The 16,473-nt window shown below is 38.8% G+C and overlaps 1 protein-coding gene across 1 annotated transcript; it reads right to left on the bottom strand.

Annotated features, from left to right (window-relative positions):
* Nucleotides 1-12,725: 12,725 nt before the first annotated feature.
* LOC137617266 (mucin-21-like) lies at nucleotides 12,726-14,003 on the bottom strand. Its single transcript, XM_068347256.1, has one exon. It carries the CDS (start codon nucleotides 14,001-14,003, stop codon nucleotides 12,726-12,728), a length of 1,278 nt encoding a protein of 425 aa, XP_068203357.1.
* Nucleotides 14,004-16,473: the final 2,470 nt, after the last annotated feature.

Raw genomic sequence — 16,473 nt, 5'->3', positions numbered from 1 at the left:
AAATAAGCAAATGGAAATACTGGTTTATACCTTCAATTTTACCGAATTCCAGCCACCTGATCTCTCCCCCCCCCCCACCCAGCCGTATTTGCATATAAAGCATATGTAATGATAATCAAATTGGTCATCCTTCCTCAATGTTTGGTCTGACATGTTGGTGACATAACTGGGGAGAGGGGGGCGGGGTGGAATGGGTATTGCTCTCCCCGTTTACCAGCTGTTAATGAGATGACGTTTTAGATCTTATCCAGCTTTGATATTATTACTTCCATTGCAGCATCTGTCTTTCTGCCAATGTCCATATTTGCACTCATTTCCATACATGTAATTGCAATCGTTGAAGAATTTGCATTATGTTTGTTTCGTTGCTTGTTTCTCTGTAGACTAAATTTCTCATACTGACTGCGTGTGTGGAAGAATCCACATGCCAGGCCTATTTTCCTCGGCTCTCTTCAATTCGTCTTTCTTGACTCTCTTCATTTCCTCATCTTTGGCTTTGATCTAACTGATTTTATTCTTTCATTATTGTATCTAAAGTGTCTAAGTGTCTCTACATGTCTGCAACAACACTTGGGATTTCCTCTGCTCATTCTTGTTGCTCCTCACCTCATTTCGACTTGCAACTTTTGCACAAAACCAAAATAACCCATCGATTTATACCGTTTTCTTGATCGTTCTCGACTGAGATTTTAGGACAAAAATCTTTTATAAAATTAGTTTTTTATAGTTATAGAAGTGATTAAATTTTTTAAAGAGTACGAATTAATTTGCTAAATGTATCATTTAATCCAATTTAAAAAGTGAATTTAAAATTTAGGGTTTTGATAATAAAAATTTTCATAATAATTTCAAATATTGATTTATTGTAAACTTGATTCGAACTCTAGTGATTGTAAAACAAGTTAGTGACGCAACAGAGCCATTGCACCGACAACAACTCTCTCTCGCGGCGATCCGCTCTTAGTTAAATTCTCATTGCGATTACCGTAGAGTTTCTTCCCCATGTCCGTCGTCCAAGTCGGAGACTGGGCATGGAACTTGTATCCTGAAGCCGACCGACACTGCAGAAACCTTTACAACGATCCTGATTGTGATTGCGATTGCTTTACGTCGTACCAGAAACGACGAATCCACCTTTTCAACACTGTTGGCCTTCGTACCACGGATGTAGAAAACAAAACACTGATAAATCATGTCAGGTGCAGCTGCAAGGGGTGCAAAGTCGCCTCTATTAAGGTTCTTAATCACTACAGAGCCGTTAAACCAGCTACCAGGGAAGCGAATACACCCCCTCCCAAAAGAAGGAAGAGCCCTAAACGCCCTCCACCAGCGCCAGTACCAGCCCCACCATCGCCATTGATGACACCAATGACAGAGTACAGACTCGTCCTTGTCTGTCCTTACAACTCCACAGCAGACAATTGCAGCAGCAAACACCCTTCTAACATCGGTGCCTGAATCCTCCAATGCCATGGAGACCGCACCTGTTGTGCCTCAGGGGAACCATTCCACGGACTGCAATTGCATGGACTACCTCACAGAACTCCTTCGAGAAGCCTCTTCCATTGCGGCAAGCATCCCAGCTTCAAAAACCAAGAAACCACTGCCAAAGTTTCGACTTTCCCAGACGGACAGCTCAATCTCCTATGCCTCAGTTGCTACCATGGCTGCAAAGCCTGGCATGAAGCTCACTGCTAGACCAAACAGGAAAGAAGATTTAATAATCATCCCCAAGGACCTCTAGACAGCCAGATCCCTCCAGTGGGAACCATCTTTAACACTACTGGACCCTGCATTCATCCAGAGGAAAGCAGTGATAACAAGGTATCCCATGACAATGCCTATCTCCATAGCCACATCATGCAGCAATATCGACAGTGCGGTGCGTTGTATGAGTAAAGACGATGTCCCTGTAAGAAGACTCATAGCCACCTTCATCGGTCCAGTGCCCTTCTCACTGGATCTTGGAGTCTGGGGGACATTCCCCATCGAAGAATATACACCGGAACCCCTTAGATGTTATCGGTGCCACCGGTTCGGCCATCACAAGGAGAAGTGTAAAGGCCCCATCTTCTGCGGTGTATGCAGCCAGAGCCACTGCACAGAAGTGTGCATAAAAGCCCACAAAGAAGGAAAGCAGACCAAACCCAAGTGCCCCAACTGCTCTAGGCCTCACCATGCTTAGAATAGGCGCTGCCCAGAGCGACTGAGGAGGATAGGTGTGATGAAAAACACTTCCTCCCCAAAACAGCCGAAACCACCTACAGTCCAGCCACCTAAAGACCAGTGACCTCCTCGCCAGAGTAGACAACGACAGCCAACCACTGCAACTGTTCCTGTACCAGCCGCCCAGCCACAACCAGCACCACTTCCTCAACCCACATCCTTCAACCCACCTCAAACCCTGACTCAACAAGTTGAGTCTACTGTATGTCCTTAGAAGACCTCATCCCCATTACCTTCAATATCCTCACCTGAGTCCTGTCCCTAACCAGAACTCCCACCTTTATGTAGTTACTGCAACAGTTTCAGTTCCCAACCACCGAGCAGGGATAAGCTTATTTGCTTAATCCTACTCCTTTTCTCTCCGACTAAAGAAAAAAACTTGTCTCCTCTCCCAGTCTCTCCTACTTACTGGGACTTGCTGCTATCACCACTTTTTTTCTGACTAAAACTTTTCATTTCGTGGATCTAAAAAAGGAGTCTCCTTTTCGGGTCACTTCCCTCCCTTCCACGTTAGATGCTTAAATCCCCCTTAAATTAAATTATCCTCCACTTTTTATGATTCCAGCAACTCTGTTAAATTCACCCGTTACTTTTTAATGCTGCAGTATCGGCCTCCTCTGTGAGACCACCCTTTTCAAATCAATATACTCTTACGGCTGTCCAACGACAAGAGCCCGTGTCACGTCATTGGCATGGCAATCTACCCATCCATTCCAACCAAGTTAATGTCTTACCATTACCCCCACCTGGGAACCAACTCCCAGGCTGCTGAATGAGGATAAGCAGTTCACTCAAAATTACCACTACTTCTTGGCCTAACATCATTAGCTTCGGCTATCTAAATTTAACATAGTTCAAACCATTAACCTGTAAAGTAATATATTATCTCATTGTTTAATTGAACCCCTTTGTCATTAACGTAAACTACTGTAACCCTGTTCATAATTGCTAATCTCTTTTTACTAATTTGAATTACCTAAATTCATAAAACATTCTCTTACGGGCTGCCAACGCAAGAGCCTGTGTCTTACACAAGGTAAGGCAATCTACACACACACACACACACACACACACACACATACACACACACACATACACACAAGTTGATTAATTTGAGGTTTTGAAGCCTTCTAAGACTAAAACTTTTTAATTTTGGTATAAAACAACAATATCACGATCATGGCACAGTGTAAAATCCGGACGTCGGACGTCGGATGCCGTCCGGGAGAATAGAAAATCGCTTGTATCACCGGGAAAGACGCGAAAATACACCTCTTTTTTGTGACTGGTAATGTTCACTGATACTTTCTGTTATTTTCTGAATAAATGTTCGAAACAATATTGGTTTATTTTCATGTTATTGAGAATATCACTTAGTACATAGTGTAATGTTGACGTCCGATTGAGATTATTCTCAATAAAATGAAAATAAATCAATATTTTTCGAACATTTATTCAGGAAATAACAGAAAGTATCAGTGAAAATTACCATTGTCAAAAAAGTGGTGTATTATGGCGCATTTACCGGTGATACAAGGGGTTTTCTATTCCCCAGGACGGCATCCGACGTACAGATTTTACACTGTGCCGCGATTTTCTATTCTCTGTCTTTTTATTGACTTTCTATGATAATCTATACCATTAACATTTCTTGGCTTGTGAATCCCTCGGTTTCTTTTCCTTTCCCTGCTTCTTTTGTAATATCTAGGGACCCATTCTGTTATTCTCAATGTACATCTGTTACTCCAATATCAATATCTTTTTCTCGTTCAGTTTTCTTTATTTTAGTTTGCTCTCTTATCCGTGTAGTTTTTTTTTTTTTTGTCTCTTAGTGTTATTCCTCTCATTATTATTTCCATATGTTTTTCGTTGCAACTAGCTTATATTCTTTGGCTTTAGTTAGGCTCCGAGTTTCGAATGCATAAAACTGGTAGGAGCAAATTGTTAAATCCTTTTCTCTCAAGAAAAATTGGCATTTTACTTTCATAATCTCATTTTGTTTACCAAAAAGCTCCATGGTATGTTTATCCTTCATTTAATTTCGTTCTTGTGTCTCGGGGAAACACATACTGTCTGTCCTAAGTACTTATATTCATTATCTTATATTCCTCATCATGTAGCTTTGTGTGCCTATTTTTTATTGCTAAACTAATGTCACTAGGTTTTTTTTTTTCTCTTATTACAGGAATGTTTATTTTCTTTGATAAAATTATTTAACCCTTACATTTTTAACTAAAGTAACTTTTTCACTGGGAATGAAATCTTTTAGATTTTTTTATTTCTACATTAGGGTTTCTCCATTTCCATTTTCTATTTTAGTTTTTATAAAAAAAAAAACGGTGCTCATGATTATTAGATTGCTTCTTTAAGCAAATTCTACAAGCATGATTCATTTGGCATTTCTTGTGACATCTCCAGATTTGCCTACAGCTGACTCTCCTCTCTTCTTTTGAACTACTTTAGCATTGAAATCACCCAAAGTAAATGCAAATGAGGCTGTATAGTTTTTTAAGATATCTCCAGATTATTATTATTATTATTATTATTATTATTATTATTATTATTATTTTTATTATTATTTACCCTGGTTTGAAAATAAAAATGCTATAAGCCCAAGGGCTCTAACAGGGAACAATAGCCTAGTGAAGAAAGGATATAAGCTAAATAGATAAACGATAGAAGAAGTAATGAACAATAAAAATATATTTTAAAACATTAACTACTTTTAAACAGATATTTCATATATAAACTATAAAAAACATTTATGGCAGCACTTTCAATATAAAAACATTTTCTGGAAGTTTGAACTTTCGAAGTTCCACTGATTCAACTACCCAATTAGGAAGATCATTCCACAACTTTGTCACAGCTGGAGTAAAACTTCTAGAGTACTGTTTAGTAGTGAGACTCATGATGGAGAAGGCCTGACTATTAGAATTAACTGCATGCCTAGTATTACGACCAGTATACACACACACACACTCACACACACATACACACACACACACGCACACACACATATATATATATATATATATATATATATATATATATATATATATATATATATATATATATATATATATATTTATATATATATATGTGTGTTTGTATGTGTGTGTATGTGTGTATGTGTGTGTATGTGTGTAACGTTTGGTGCGTGTACCCTGTATGTGCATCACGTATATATATATATATATATATGTATATATATATATATATATATATATATATATATATATATATATATATATATACATAGTTTTCCCAATACAAGGAAATAGTAAATACCTTGATCATTCATGGTTAGTGTAGTATTACCAAGTCTGTGAAGTACTTTTCTGTTTGTGAGGTTTTCATCTTCTCACTTCATCACCATAGTTTTAAAACCAAAGACAAGTAACATAATTATCAATTAAAACATAAGATAATTATTTTCTCCAAAAGAAATTAGATGAAATTAAAAACTTAAAAGCCCCTAAAATATCAAGATAAAATTGTCACTGAAGAACAAATGATAGATATAATAAATGGTAAGTAAAAACATAGTAGGCTTAGAAAACCTATAGCTTTTACTTGATCGATATTGCGAATGAATTTGTAGCAAAGAATCATCATCATCATCAGTATGCTTTGGTAAATTCACCACATAGGCCTACCGGTATTCTATGATAGTTATTATGTACATTTTGTTATTGGTCGCATAAAATTCGTCCCAAAAACATGAATATGTTTTCCGAGATCAGGAAACCATTCTTCTTTGCTGTCCAAACTCGCTTTCTGAACCATTTTCTAATCTTTCTTTCTTTCTAGTTGTGACACTCTCCCTTGGCCCTCTTTATTTCCTCATCTTTTCTTCTTATCTAACAGATTTTGTTCTTTCCTTAGCGTATTTAAAGTGTCTAACTGTCTATACATGTCTGAAACACTTGGGATTTCCTCTGCTCCTTTCTTGTTGCTCATCACTTTATTCAGAGGAACTTTTGCACACAAGCAAAATAACTCATCGATATCGTCCGTTTTCTTTATCGTCCTCAATAAGGATTTTTAGGACGAAAGATTCTTATATTATCAGTTACCTATAATTATAGAAATTATCAAATCTGTGAAAAAATATGAATTAAACTGTTAAATATATCATTTAATCGAATGAAGAAAAAGAATTTTAAATTACGAAATAAATAATAAAAAATCCACATAATTATTTTCAAAGTTAAGATATTGTAAACTTATTTTGATTTGTAGTGAGCGTGAAACTAGGAGTGTCTACGGTCTTGATGTAATGCCCACCTAAAATTTTATTTTTGGTATAAACCAACATTCTCTCGATCATTGCTGGTAGAGATATTCTGCAACATTTGACTATGGGACCTTAGAGTTCTGTCTAAAGGTCTGCTAGTTAGGATTCCCTTGAGCTGCGCATGACAAAAATCTTTATTATCTTGAAGAAAGTTTGATAACAATTTTATCCTGGTCTACCTGGAACTCGGTTGAGATAAACCTAGCTACCTATAGTTAACCTCTCGAGAGAAGAATTTATTGGTATTATCAGTGTTGTAGAGTGTGTGAGGAAGGAAGAGAATGTGTCGGGAAAGATGAAATGAGTCAAAACCAGAGAGATGGATCGAATGTAGTACTGTCCGGCTAGGCTAGAATATAGATGGTAACATAAACGTTTAACAAATTTTCAAGTTGGGCACTGTAAAATCCGGACGTCGGACGTCGGATGCCGTCCGGGAGAATAGAAAATCGCTTATATCACCAGGAAAGACGCGAAAATACACCTCTTTTTTTGTGACTGGTAATGTTCACTGATACTTTCTGTTATTTTATGAATAAATGTTCGAAAAATATTGGTTTATTTTCATGTTATTGAGAATAATCTCAATCGGACGTCAACATTACACTATTTAACTGCCTGCTATTTTACCCTGTTAGGATAAAAGCCGGACGTCGCCAATCAGCAGTCACAGATAAGAATTTACCCGGCTGTAAAGTAACATAAGGAGAAAGGGCCTACCACTCCCTTTACCCTTGAATCAATATTTTTCGAACATTTATTCAGGAAATAACAGAAAGTATCAGTGAAAATTATCAGTGTCAAAAAAGCGGTGTATTATGGCGCCTTTCCCGGTGATACAAGTGATTTTCTATTCTCCCGGACAGCATCCGACGTCCGACGTCCGGATTTGACACTGTGCCTTCAAGTTGGTAACGAGACACCCTTGTTTACTTCCATTTTCGTAACAAAACTCAATTATAACATCACTTTCTTCGTGGTACTCGCGACGATGCATCATGCGTAAGACCTCGTATGGAGGCTCCTTCTAGTAACCCTCTCTAAATCTACCTCTCCCCCCATGGTCTACCCCTTTCCCTAGATCTACACCTTCCCCAAGATCTACATCTTCCCCTAGATCTACCCCGTCCTCTACGTCTACCACTTCCCAAAGGTCTACGTCTACCCACCCTCTCGGCTCGGTCTATCCCTTCCCCTAAATCTACCCCTCCCCTAGGTCTACCCCTTCCCATAAGTCTATCCCTTCCTCTAGGTCTACCCTTCCCCTTGGTATACCTCTTCCCCTAGGTCTACCCCTTTCTATGGATCTACCCCTTCCTCTAAGTCAGAGATTCCCAGCCTTTTTGTGATCGAGTACCACTTGGAGGTCCCGTACAGTCGCCGCGTACCACCTGGTTCCAGAGAAACTAAATTCGATCAGATACCACTTTATTTCTATAATTGTAAAAATAGAACACGCAAATTAACTAAGAAAAGAACAACTCAATGCGAGGGCTGTATCTGCTTCTTCTCCACCAGCTGGTCAATGCGGGGCATTACTTTGCTCACAGCACATCGGAAATCATGCCCGGGCGCAACAAGACGGTTCCGGCTCTTCAACTTGATGGCCATGAAGGCTGAGAACCCCTGCTTGCACTCCCACGTCGAGGGGAAAATCAGTAGCTGGGGAACATCATGACGGGCTAGCGTCGGGTACGAGGAGGCCATGCTCACCCAGAAGTTTAAAGGAGAGCACTCTTTTTGCTTCGTCTTTGCTGACGTTCGTGACCCCGAAAGTGTTCGCGTACCCCCTGAAAGGCCCTCGCGTACCACTAGTGGTACGCGTACCACAGGTTGGGAACCACTGCTCTAAGTCTACCCCTCACCATTTTGTCTACCCTTTCCCCTAGATCTACCATCCCCTACTTTTGCCCCTTTAACTAGGTCTTCCCCTTCCAGTAGGTCTACCCCTTCCTTGAGGTCTACCACTTCCCTAAATTTACCCCTTACTCTAGTACTACCCCTTCCACTAGGTCTACCCCTTCCTCTAGGTCTACCACTTCCCCTAGGTTAACCCCTTCTCCTAGGTTTAAATCCCCCCTTGGTCTACTCCTTTTGCCTAGATCAACCCCTCCCCTAGGTCTCCCACTTTCATTAGGTCTACCCTTTCCATAGGCCTTTGCCTCCCTTAGGTCTAACCCTTCCTCTATGCCTACCCCTCACCTAGGTCTACCCTTTCCTCTAGATGAATCCCTCCTACCTTGGTCTACTCCTTCCTCTAGGTCTACCCCTTCCCATAGCTCTAGCCCTTCCCCTAGGTCTACCCCTCCCCTAGGTCTACCACTCCTCTAGGTCTACCCTTCCCTTAGATTTACTGCCCACCCCTACTAGGTGTACTCCTTCCTGTAGGTCTACCCCTCCCTCCTTGTTCTACCCCTTTTGGTCTACCCATCCCCCTAGGTCTACCCCTCACCTATTCCTACCCCTTCCTCTAGGTCTACCCATTCTTCTAGGTTTACCCCTTCCTCTAGGTTTACCTGTCCTAACTTGGTCTATCTCTCTATCTCTCCCATGGGTCTACCCCTTCTCCTATGTCTACCCCTCCCCGAGGTCTACCCCATCCTCTAGATCTACCCCTTCCTCTAGGTCAACCCCTCCCCAAGGTCTACCCCTCCATTTTGTCTATCCCATCCTTTATGTCACACCTCCTTCCTTGAACGACTCCTCCCCGTAGGTCTACCCCTCCCTAGGTCTACCGCTTCTTTTAGCGCTATCCCTCCCCTAGGTATACCCCTCTCCTAGGTCTACCCCTTCCCAAATGACTACCCCTCCCCTAGGCCTACCTCATCCTTTATCTCATCCCTCCTCCTTTTGTCTACTCTTTCCCCTAGGTCTACCCCTTCCTCTAGTTCTACCCCTTTTCCTGAGTCTACCTTCCCGTAGGTCTACCCCTTCCTCTAGGTGTACCTTCCCAACTTGGTCTACCCCTCCCCTAGGTCTACCCCATCCTTTAGGTCTACCCCTTCCCCTAGGTCTATCCCTTCTTCTATGTCTATCCCTTTCCCTAAGGTCTACCCATTCCCCTTGGATATCCCATCCTTAATGCCACCCCTCCTCCCTTGGTCTACTCCTTCCCCAAGGTGTACCCCTTCCTCTAGTTATACCCCTTCCACTAGTTCTACCCCTCCCTTAGGTCTACGGCTCTATGCCTTTCACTAGCTCTAACCCTTCCCCAAGGACTGCCACTTCCCTATGGGTATCCCATCCTTTATGTCACACCTCCCTTTGTCTACCCCTTCCCCTAGGTCTACCCCTCTCCTAGGTATTATCCTTCCTCTAGGTCTACCCTTTGCTCCGTGGTCTACCCATTCCCCCAAGTCTACTCCTCCCTTAGGTCTACCCCTTCCCCTATGTCTCCCCCTTCCTCTAGGTCTACCCCCTTCCCAAGGTCTACCCATTCCCCATGGGTATCCCATCCTTTATATCACCCCTCCTCCCTTGTCCTACTCCTTCCCATTGGTCTACCACTTCACCTCAGTCTACCACTCCCCTAGGTATTACCCTTCTTCTAGGTCTACCCCTCGTTCCTTGGTCTACCCATTCCCCCAAGTCTACTCCTACCTTAGGTCTACCCCTTCCCCAAGGTCTACCCCTCCCCTAGGTCTATCCCTTCCTATATGTCTACCCCTTCCCATAGGTCAACTTTGCTCCTTAGCTCTACCCCTCCACGCCTTCCCTGAGCAGTCATCCATTCTCATATTTCAATTTTCATTTTTACTCTTAATTCAGTGATGACGGGACCTGATAAAGGAAACAGTAATACAAAGAAACTTGTAAAACGCCTTAATACAAGTAAGAAAATAGCTAAGTAAGAATCCCAAAGACTAGCTGACCAATAATTGTTCCGGGAAATAATTTTGGCACTATATTGGAAAACTTGTTTTTATTGTAGTCTTTATGTAAGTTTCCTCTAAATGGCTTTCATTGGAAATGTGCTGAGAAGTGTGTCTACGTTGTTCCCGTTGAACACATTAAGTATATATAATACAATTATGAAGATATATTGTCAGTTTCCGTTTTATCTCTTCCGTAAGTTCCTCCACTGAAAGTGATGCGTCCTTTTTTCTTCTCGCTAAGACCAAAATCATTTCTACCTGTTTTATTCAATTCTCATTGAAAAAACTAGACTCAGTTCTGACTCGGAAACCTTTACAATGATAACACAAAATGGTCTCATGGATATCAACACTATAGATATAATAAAAAGTAATTATAATAAACTAATTTTGTTATTCAAAACCACACAAAGCAAAGATAAAATAATAATGAATAATAATAACTTCTAAAAAGTGGTAGTAAAATTTAGCATTCGAAATTATCATATGCTCTCCCTTCACAGTCAGGGTAAAAAAGGCAACCACACGTGGACCTTCACCATAGACATCACCACTAGATACGAGTTGGCCAATGGTAGGGCATACGTGAAGACTGCAGCCTTCTTCCCCCGGTAAACGGTCTATATATTTAGACCTTGGCCTGGTAGACATGTACAGTGGCTCGCATGGTATTCAATGCAAATAATTGTCGCACACAGTTTATCGCAAAATAGCTGCATGCCGCTTCGAGATTTACCTAGCCTTTATTTAGATATGTTACACTGAATACTCAAACATATAAATATTATTAGCTATTTATGTGTATATGCATTTACATTTGCATATATGTATATATAAAATACATGTAATTCAGATATTTGTATGTATATATAAGGATTTCTGCTGAATCATGCAATTACAAGTTAAAGAACGATAGAGTCTATGTATGCCAGAAGGAAAGAAAATTATTTCTGGACATTGTATCACATCATAAAAGCAAAGACTTTCGTTGCTGGAAATCGCCATAAGTTCTCTCTCTCATCCACAGAAATCGGCATCAAGTTCGTCATGTATCACTTCTGATATTGTTCTGTAAGTTCCCTTTCTATACTTGTAATTTCATAAATATTACATTAAAAAAAATATATTGTTGATTTTATTTATTCAAAAGTAAGTGTTTTATCTATTCTGTGGTATTAATTGTAATTTCATGAATAATGCATTAAAAAAATAGTTTATTTATTATATATATTCACAAGAAAAAATGTTTTATTTATTCTGTGGAATAACTTGAACTACTTTGAAACGATTTTCTCTCTCTCTCTCTCTCTGAAAGGTTGTTATAATGCATTTATTTAAACTCATATTTTCCTATTTTATATTAGATTTCAACCATGCCATAAAGGAGAGCAAACGAAAGTGAGGAGATACGAAACCAACGGCTAAAAGCTGACCGACTTCGTAAAGCCTTGAGACGAGCGAATGAAACACCAGAGCACAGAAATAGGACACTGGAATTTAATCTATCTGTTTTGCATATGAACTTAATTCGTCATCTTACCTTCAATAATGATGATTTTATTATTATTATTATTATTATTATTATTATTATTATTATTATTATTATTATTATTATTATTATTGTTGTTGTTGTTGTTATCTTATTGAAAGTAAACAGACGTATTAGGTTCACATGCAAAAATTATTTCCAATAAACTATCTTTTCTATGACTATCATTTCAACGAGCAATGAACACCATAACTTTGAGTGATATTTTGAAATGCCTTATTTCTAGCATTAGATGTTCTTTGACCTCCCTTTCGAAGTGCCATACTTCTAGCATTAGATGTTCTTTGACCTCTGTTTTGAAATTCCACACTTCTAGCATTGGATGTTCTCTGACCTCTGTTTTGAGATACATACTTATACCATTAGATGTTCTTTGACCTCAGTTTTGAAGTGTTATACGTATATCATTAGATGTTCTTTGACCTCTCTTTTGAAAATGTCATACTTCTAGCATTGGATATTCTCTGACTTCTGTTTTAGGATACCATACCTAAAGCGTTAGATGTTCTTTGACCACTCTTGTGAATTGCCATATGTATATAGTTAGATGTTCTTTGACCTCCCTTTTGAAGTGCCATATTTCTAGCATTAGATGTTCTTTGACCTCTGTTTTGATAATCCACACTTCTAGCATTGGATGTTCTCTGACCTCTGTTTTGAGATACCATACTTTTAGCATTAGATGGTCTTTGAACACTGTTTTGAGATACCATACTCATAGTATTAGATGTTCTTTGACCTCTCTTTTGAAGCACGATAGTTATAGCAGTAGACATTAATTTTGAAGTGCCTTACGTATATCATTGTTTGTTCGTTGACCTCTCTTTTGAAGTGCCATACTACTAGCATTAAGTGTTCTTTGTCCTCTGCTTTGAAATGCCACACTTCTAGCATTGGATGTTCTCTGACTTCTGTTTTGAGATACCATACTTATAACATTGGATGTTCTTTGACCTCTCCTTTCAAGTGTCTTACTTCTATCAGTAGATGTTCTCTGACGTGTGTTTTGAAATGCCACAATTCTAGCAATGGATGTTCTCTGATCTCTGTTTTGATATACCGTACTTATAGCATTAGATGTTCTTGGACCTCTCTTTTGAAGTGCGATACTTATGGCATTAGATGTTCTTTGACCTCTGTTTTGAAAAGACACACTTCTAGTATTGGATGTTCTTTGACCTCTATTTTGAGATACCATACTTATAGCATTGGATGATCTTTGACCTCTCCTTGCAAGTGTCTTACTTCTATCAGTAGATGTTCTTTGACGTCTGTTTTGAAATGCCACACTTCTAGCATTGGATGTTCTCTGACCTCTGTTATGATATACCGTACTTATAGCATTAGATGTTCTTGGACCTCTCTTTTGAAGTGCGATACTTATGGCATTAGATGTTCTTTGACCTCTGTTTTGAAATGACACACTTCTAGTATTGGATGTTCTTTGACCTCTATTTTGAGATACCATACTTATAGCATTGGATGATCTTTGACCTCTCCTTGCAAGTGTCATACTTCTATCAGTAGATGTTCTTTGACGTGTGTTTTGAAATGCCATACTTCTAGCATTGGATGTTCTCTGACCTCTGTTATGATATACCGTACTTATAGCATTAGATGTTCTTGGACCTCTCTTTTGAAGTGCAATACTTATGGCATTAGATGTTCTTTGACCTCTGTTTTGAAATGACACACTTCTAGTATTGGATGTTCTTTGACCTCTATTTTGAGATACCATACTTATAGCATTGGATGATCTTAGACCTCTCCTTGCAAGTGTCATACTTCTATCAGTAGATGTTCTTTGACGTCTGTTTTGAAATGCCACACTTCTAGCATTGGATGTTCTCTGACCTCTGTTATGATATACCGTACTTATAGCATTAGATGTTCTTGGACCTCTCTTTTGAAGTGCGATACTTATGGCATTAGATGTTCTTTGACCTCTGTTTTGAAATGACACACTTTTAGTATTGGATGTTCTTTGACCTCTATTTTGAGATACCATACTTAGAGCATTGGATGATCTTTGACCTCTCCTTGCAAGTGTCATACTTCTATCAGTAGATGTTCTTTGACGTGTGTTTTGAAATGCCACACTTCTAGCAATGGATGTTCTCTGACCTCTGTTATGATATACCGTACTTATAACATTAGATGTTCTTTGGCCTCTCTTTTAAAGTGCCGTACGTATATCATTACTGTATATGTTCTTTGACCTCTCTTTTGAAGTGCCATACTTCTAACATTAGATGTTCCTTGACCTCTGTTTTGAGGTGCCCTACTTCTAGAATTGGATGTTCTCTCACTTCTGTCTTGAGATACCATACTTGTAGCAATGGAAGGTCTTTGACCTCTGTTTTGAGGTGCCATGCTTCTAGCATTAGATGTTCTATAACATCTGTTTTGAGGTGCCCTACTTCTAGCATTCGACATTCTTTGTCTTCGGTTTTGAGATACCATATAATTCTAGCATTAGATGTTCTTATTGTATTTTATGTTCTTAGACCTCTGTTTTGAGGTGTCATATCTCTTGCATTAGATGTTTTTTTAACTCTCTTTTGAGATGCCCTACTTGTAGCATTTGGTGTTCTATGGCCTCTGTTAGGAGGTACCACATTTCTAGCATTCGAAGTTCATTAAACTCTTTTTGAGGTGCCATACATATTGCATTTTATGTTCTCTGACCTCTCTTCCGAGGTATCATACTTCTAGCATTAGACATTCTTTGACCTATGTTTTGATATGCCATACTTGTAGCATTAGATGTTTTTTAACATCTATTTTGAGGTGCCATGCTTGTAGCATTGTATGTTCTATGACCTTTAGTTTGAGGTGCTTTACCTCTAGGATTAGATGTTCTATGACCTCAGTTTTAAGGTGCCATACTTTTACCATTGCATGTTCTCTGCCCCTTTTATTATTTGCCATTTATGCAGCATTTGATGTTCTATGACCTCTGTTTTGAGGTGACATACTTCAAGCATTAGATGTTCTTTGACCTCTGTTTTAAGCTGTCATACTTGTAGCATTGGATGTTCTATGACATCTGTTTTGAGGTGACATATTTATAGGATTAGATGTTATTTGACCTCCTTTTTTGAGGTGCAATACATCTAGCATTAGATGTTGTTTGAGCATTGCTTTGAGGTGCTATACTTCAAGCATTGGATGTTCTATGACATCTGTTTTGAGGTGACATATTTATAGGATTAGATGTTATTTGACCTCCTTTTTTGAGGTGCAATACATCTAGCATTAGATGTTGTTTGAGCATTGCTTTGAGGCGCTATACTTCAAGCATTGGATGTTCTCTGACCTATGTTTTGAGGTGCCATACCTCTAGTATTAGATGTTTTTCACCTCTCTTTTCAGGCACCTTACTTTTAGCATTAAAGGTTCTTGGACCTTTATTTTAAGGTGCCTCACCTCTCGCATTAAAGGCTTTTTGACCTCTTGTTTTCACGCGCCTTACCTCTTGCATTAGAGGTTCGTTGAGGGGTCATACCTCTAGTATAGGTATTTCAATTCTCCTTTTTCAACATATTTGTCGTGGCTACTTTGACTTTGCTTCATCTACACAATTAGGGCATTGAAATTTTTTCTATAACTTCGTCTGTGATGTTGGCGTCTATAAACACATACATTTTGTGATAGAACCTTCCACAACATTCACATCCTATCCTATATCCCCCCCCCCCCCCTTTCACCCACAGTCGAAGATCCACATAAAAGGCAACTATCCATCATTGTGTAATTCAGTTCCTCCATGAGGTTAATTGATCCTCTCGAAGATCTCATCAGGGAAATCTAGGCTAGAATACAGGTCAATATATATATATATATATATATATATATATATATATATATATATATATATATATATATATATATACCGTATATATATAAGTGGCTTTTGTCCTGCAGTGGACAAGAAACTGCTGTGATAGTTTTTTCATTATTTAAATATTTCGTCTTCTCCATCACCATTTTAATGTCATTTACTTCCTTCTTCATCACCCTATTTGTGTATATTTCTGCAAACATTAAAACCAGACCTTCACACATTCCATTTTTTGTGAACGACATAATCAGGTAGATCCTAAAGATAATGGCCTTGAGGGAGTACAAGTAGAGACCTTAAGGGAATGATGTGTATAGAAGAAAATTGCAGGGTGTCTTTGTATTGATACATTGCAGATAAAATATTAGAAAGTTTTATGTAGACTTCAATGACATATTACATTAATTTGATTTACAATGCAAATATTTGCAATCAATTACTACTTCTAATCTTGATCCAAATAATAATTTTATTAGTTAAGATAAAATATAGTATTATGAGAGCATTCAAATATTCTTAAAACAAGTTAAAATCAGATGTGTCATATTCAGACAGAACGAAGTCTTCCATCGCTTCCTTTCAAATGCTGGAGACTCTGAGGATCTGATCTCTTCAGTTAGAGACCTCTTTTTGATCTAAACTTAGTGGCTCCGAATTTTGTTCTGCTTAGATTCATGGC

Source organism: Palaemon carinicauda, chromosome 2 (assembly GCF_036898095.1).
Source record: "Palaemon carinicauda isolate YSFRI2023 chromosome 2, ASM3689809v2, whole genome shotgun sequence".
NCBI lineage: Eukaryota > Metazoa > Arthropoda > Malacostraca > Decapoda > Palaemonidae > Palaemon > Palaemon carinicauda.
The sequence above is the reverse complement of the archived record's forward strand: the minus strand, read 5'-3'. Positions and strand labels throughout refer to the sequence as shown.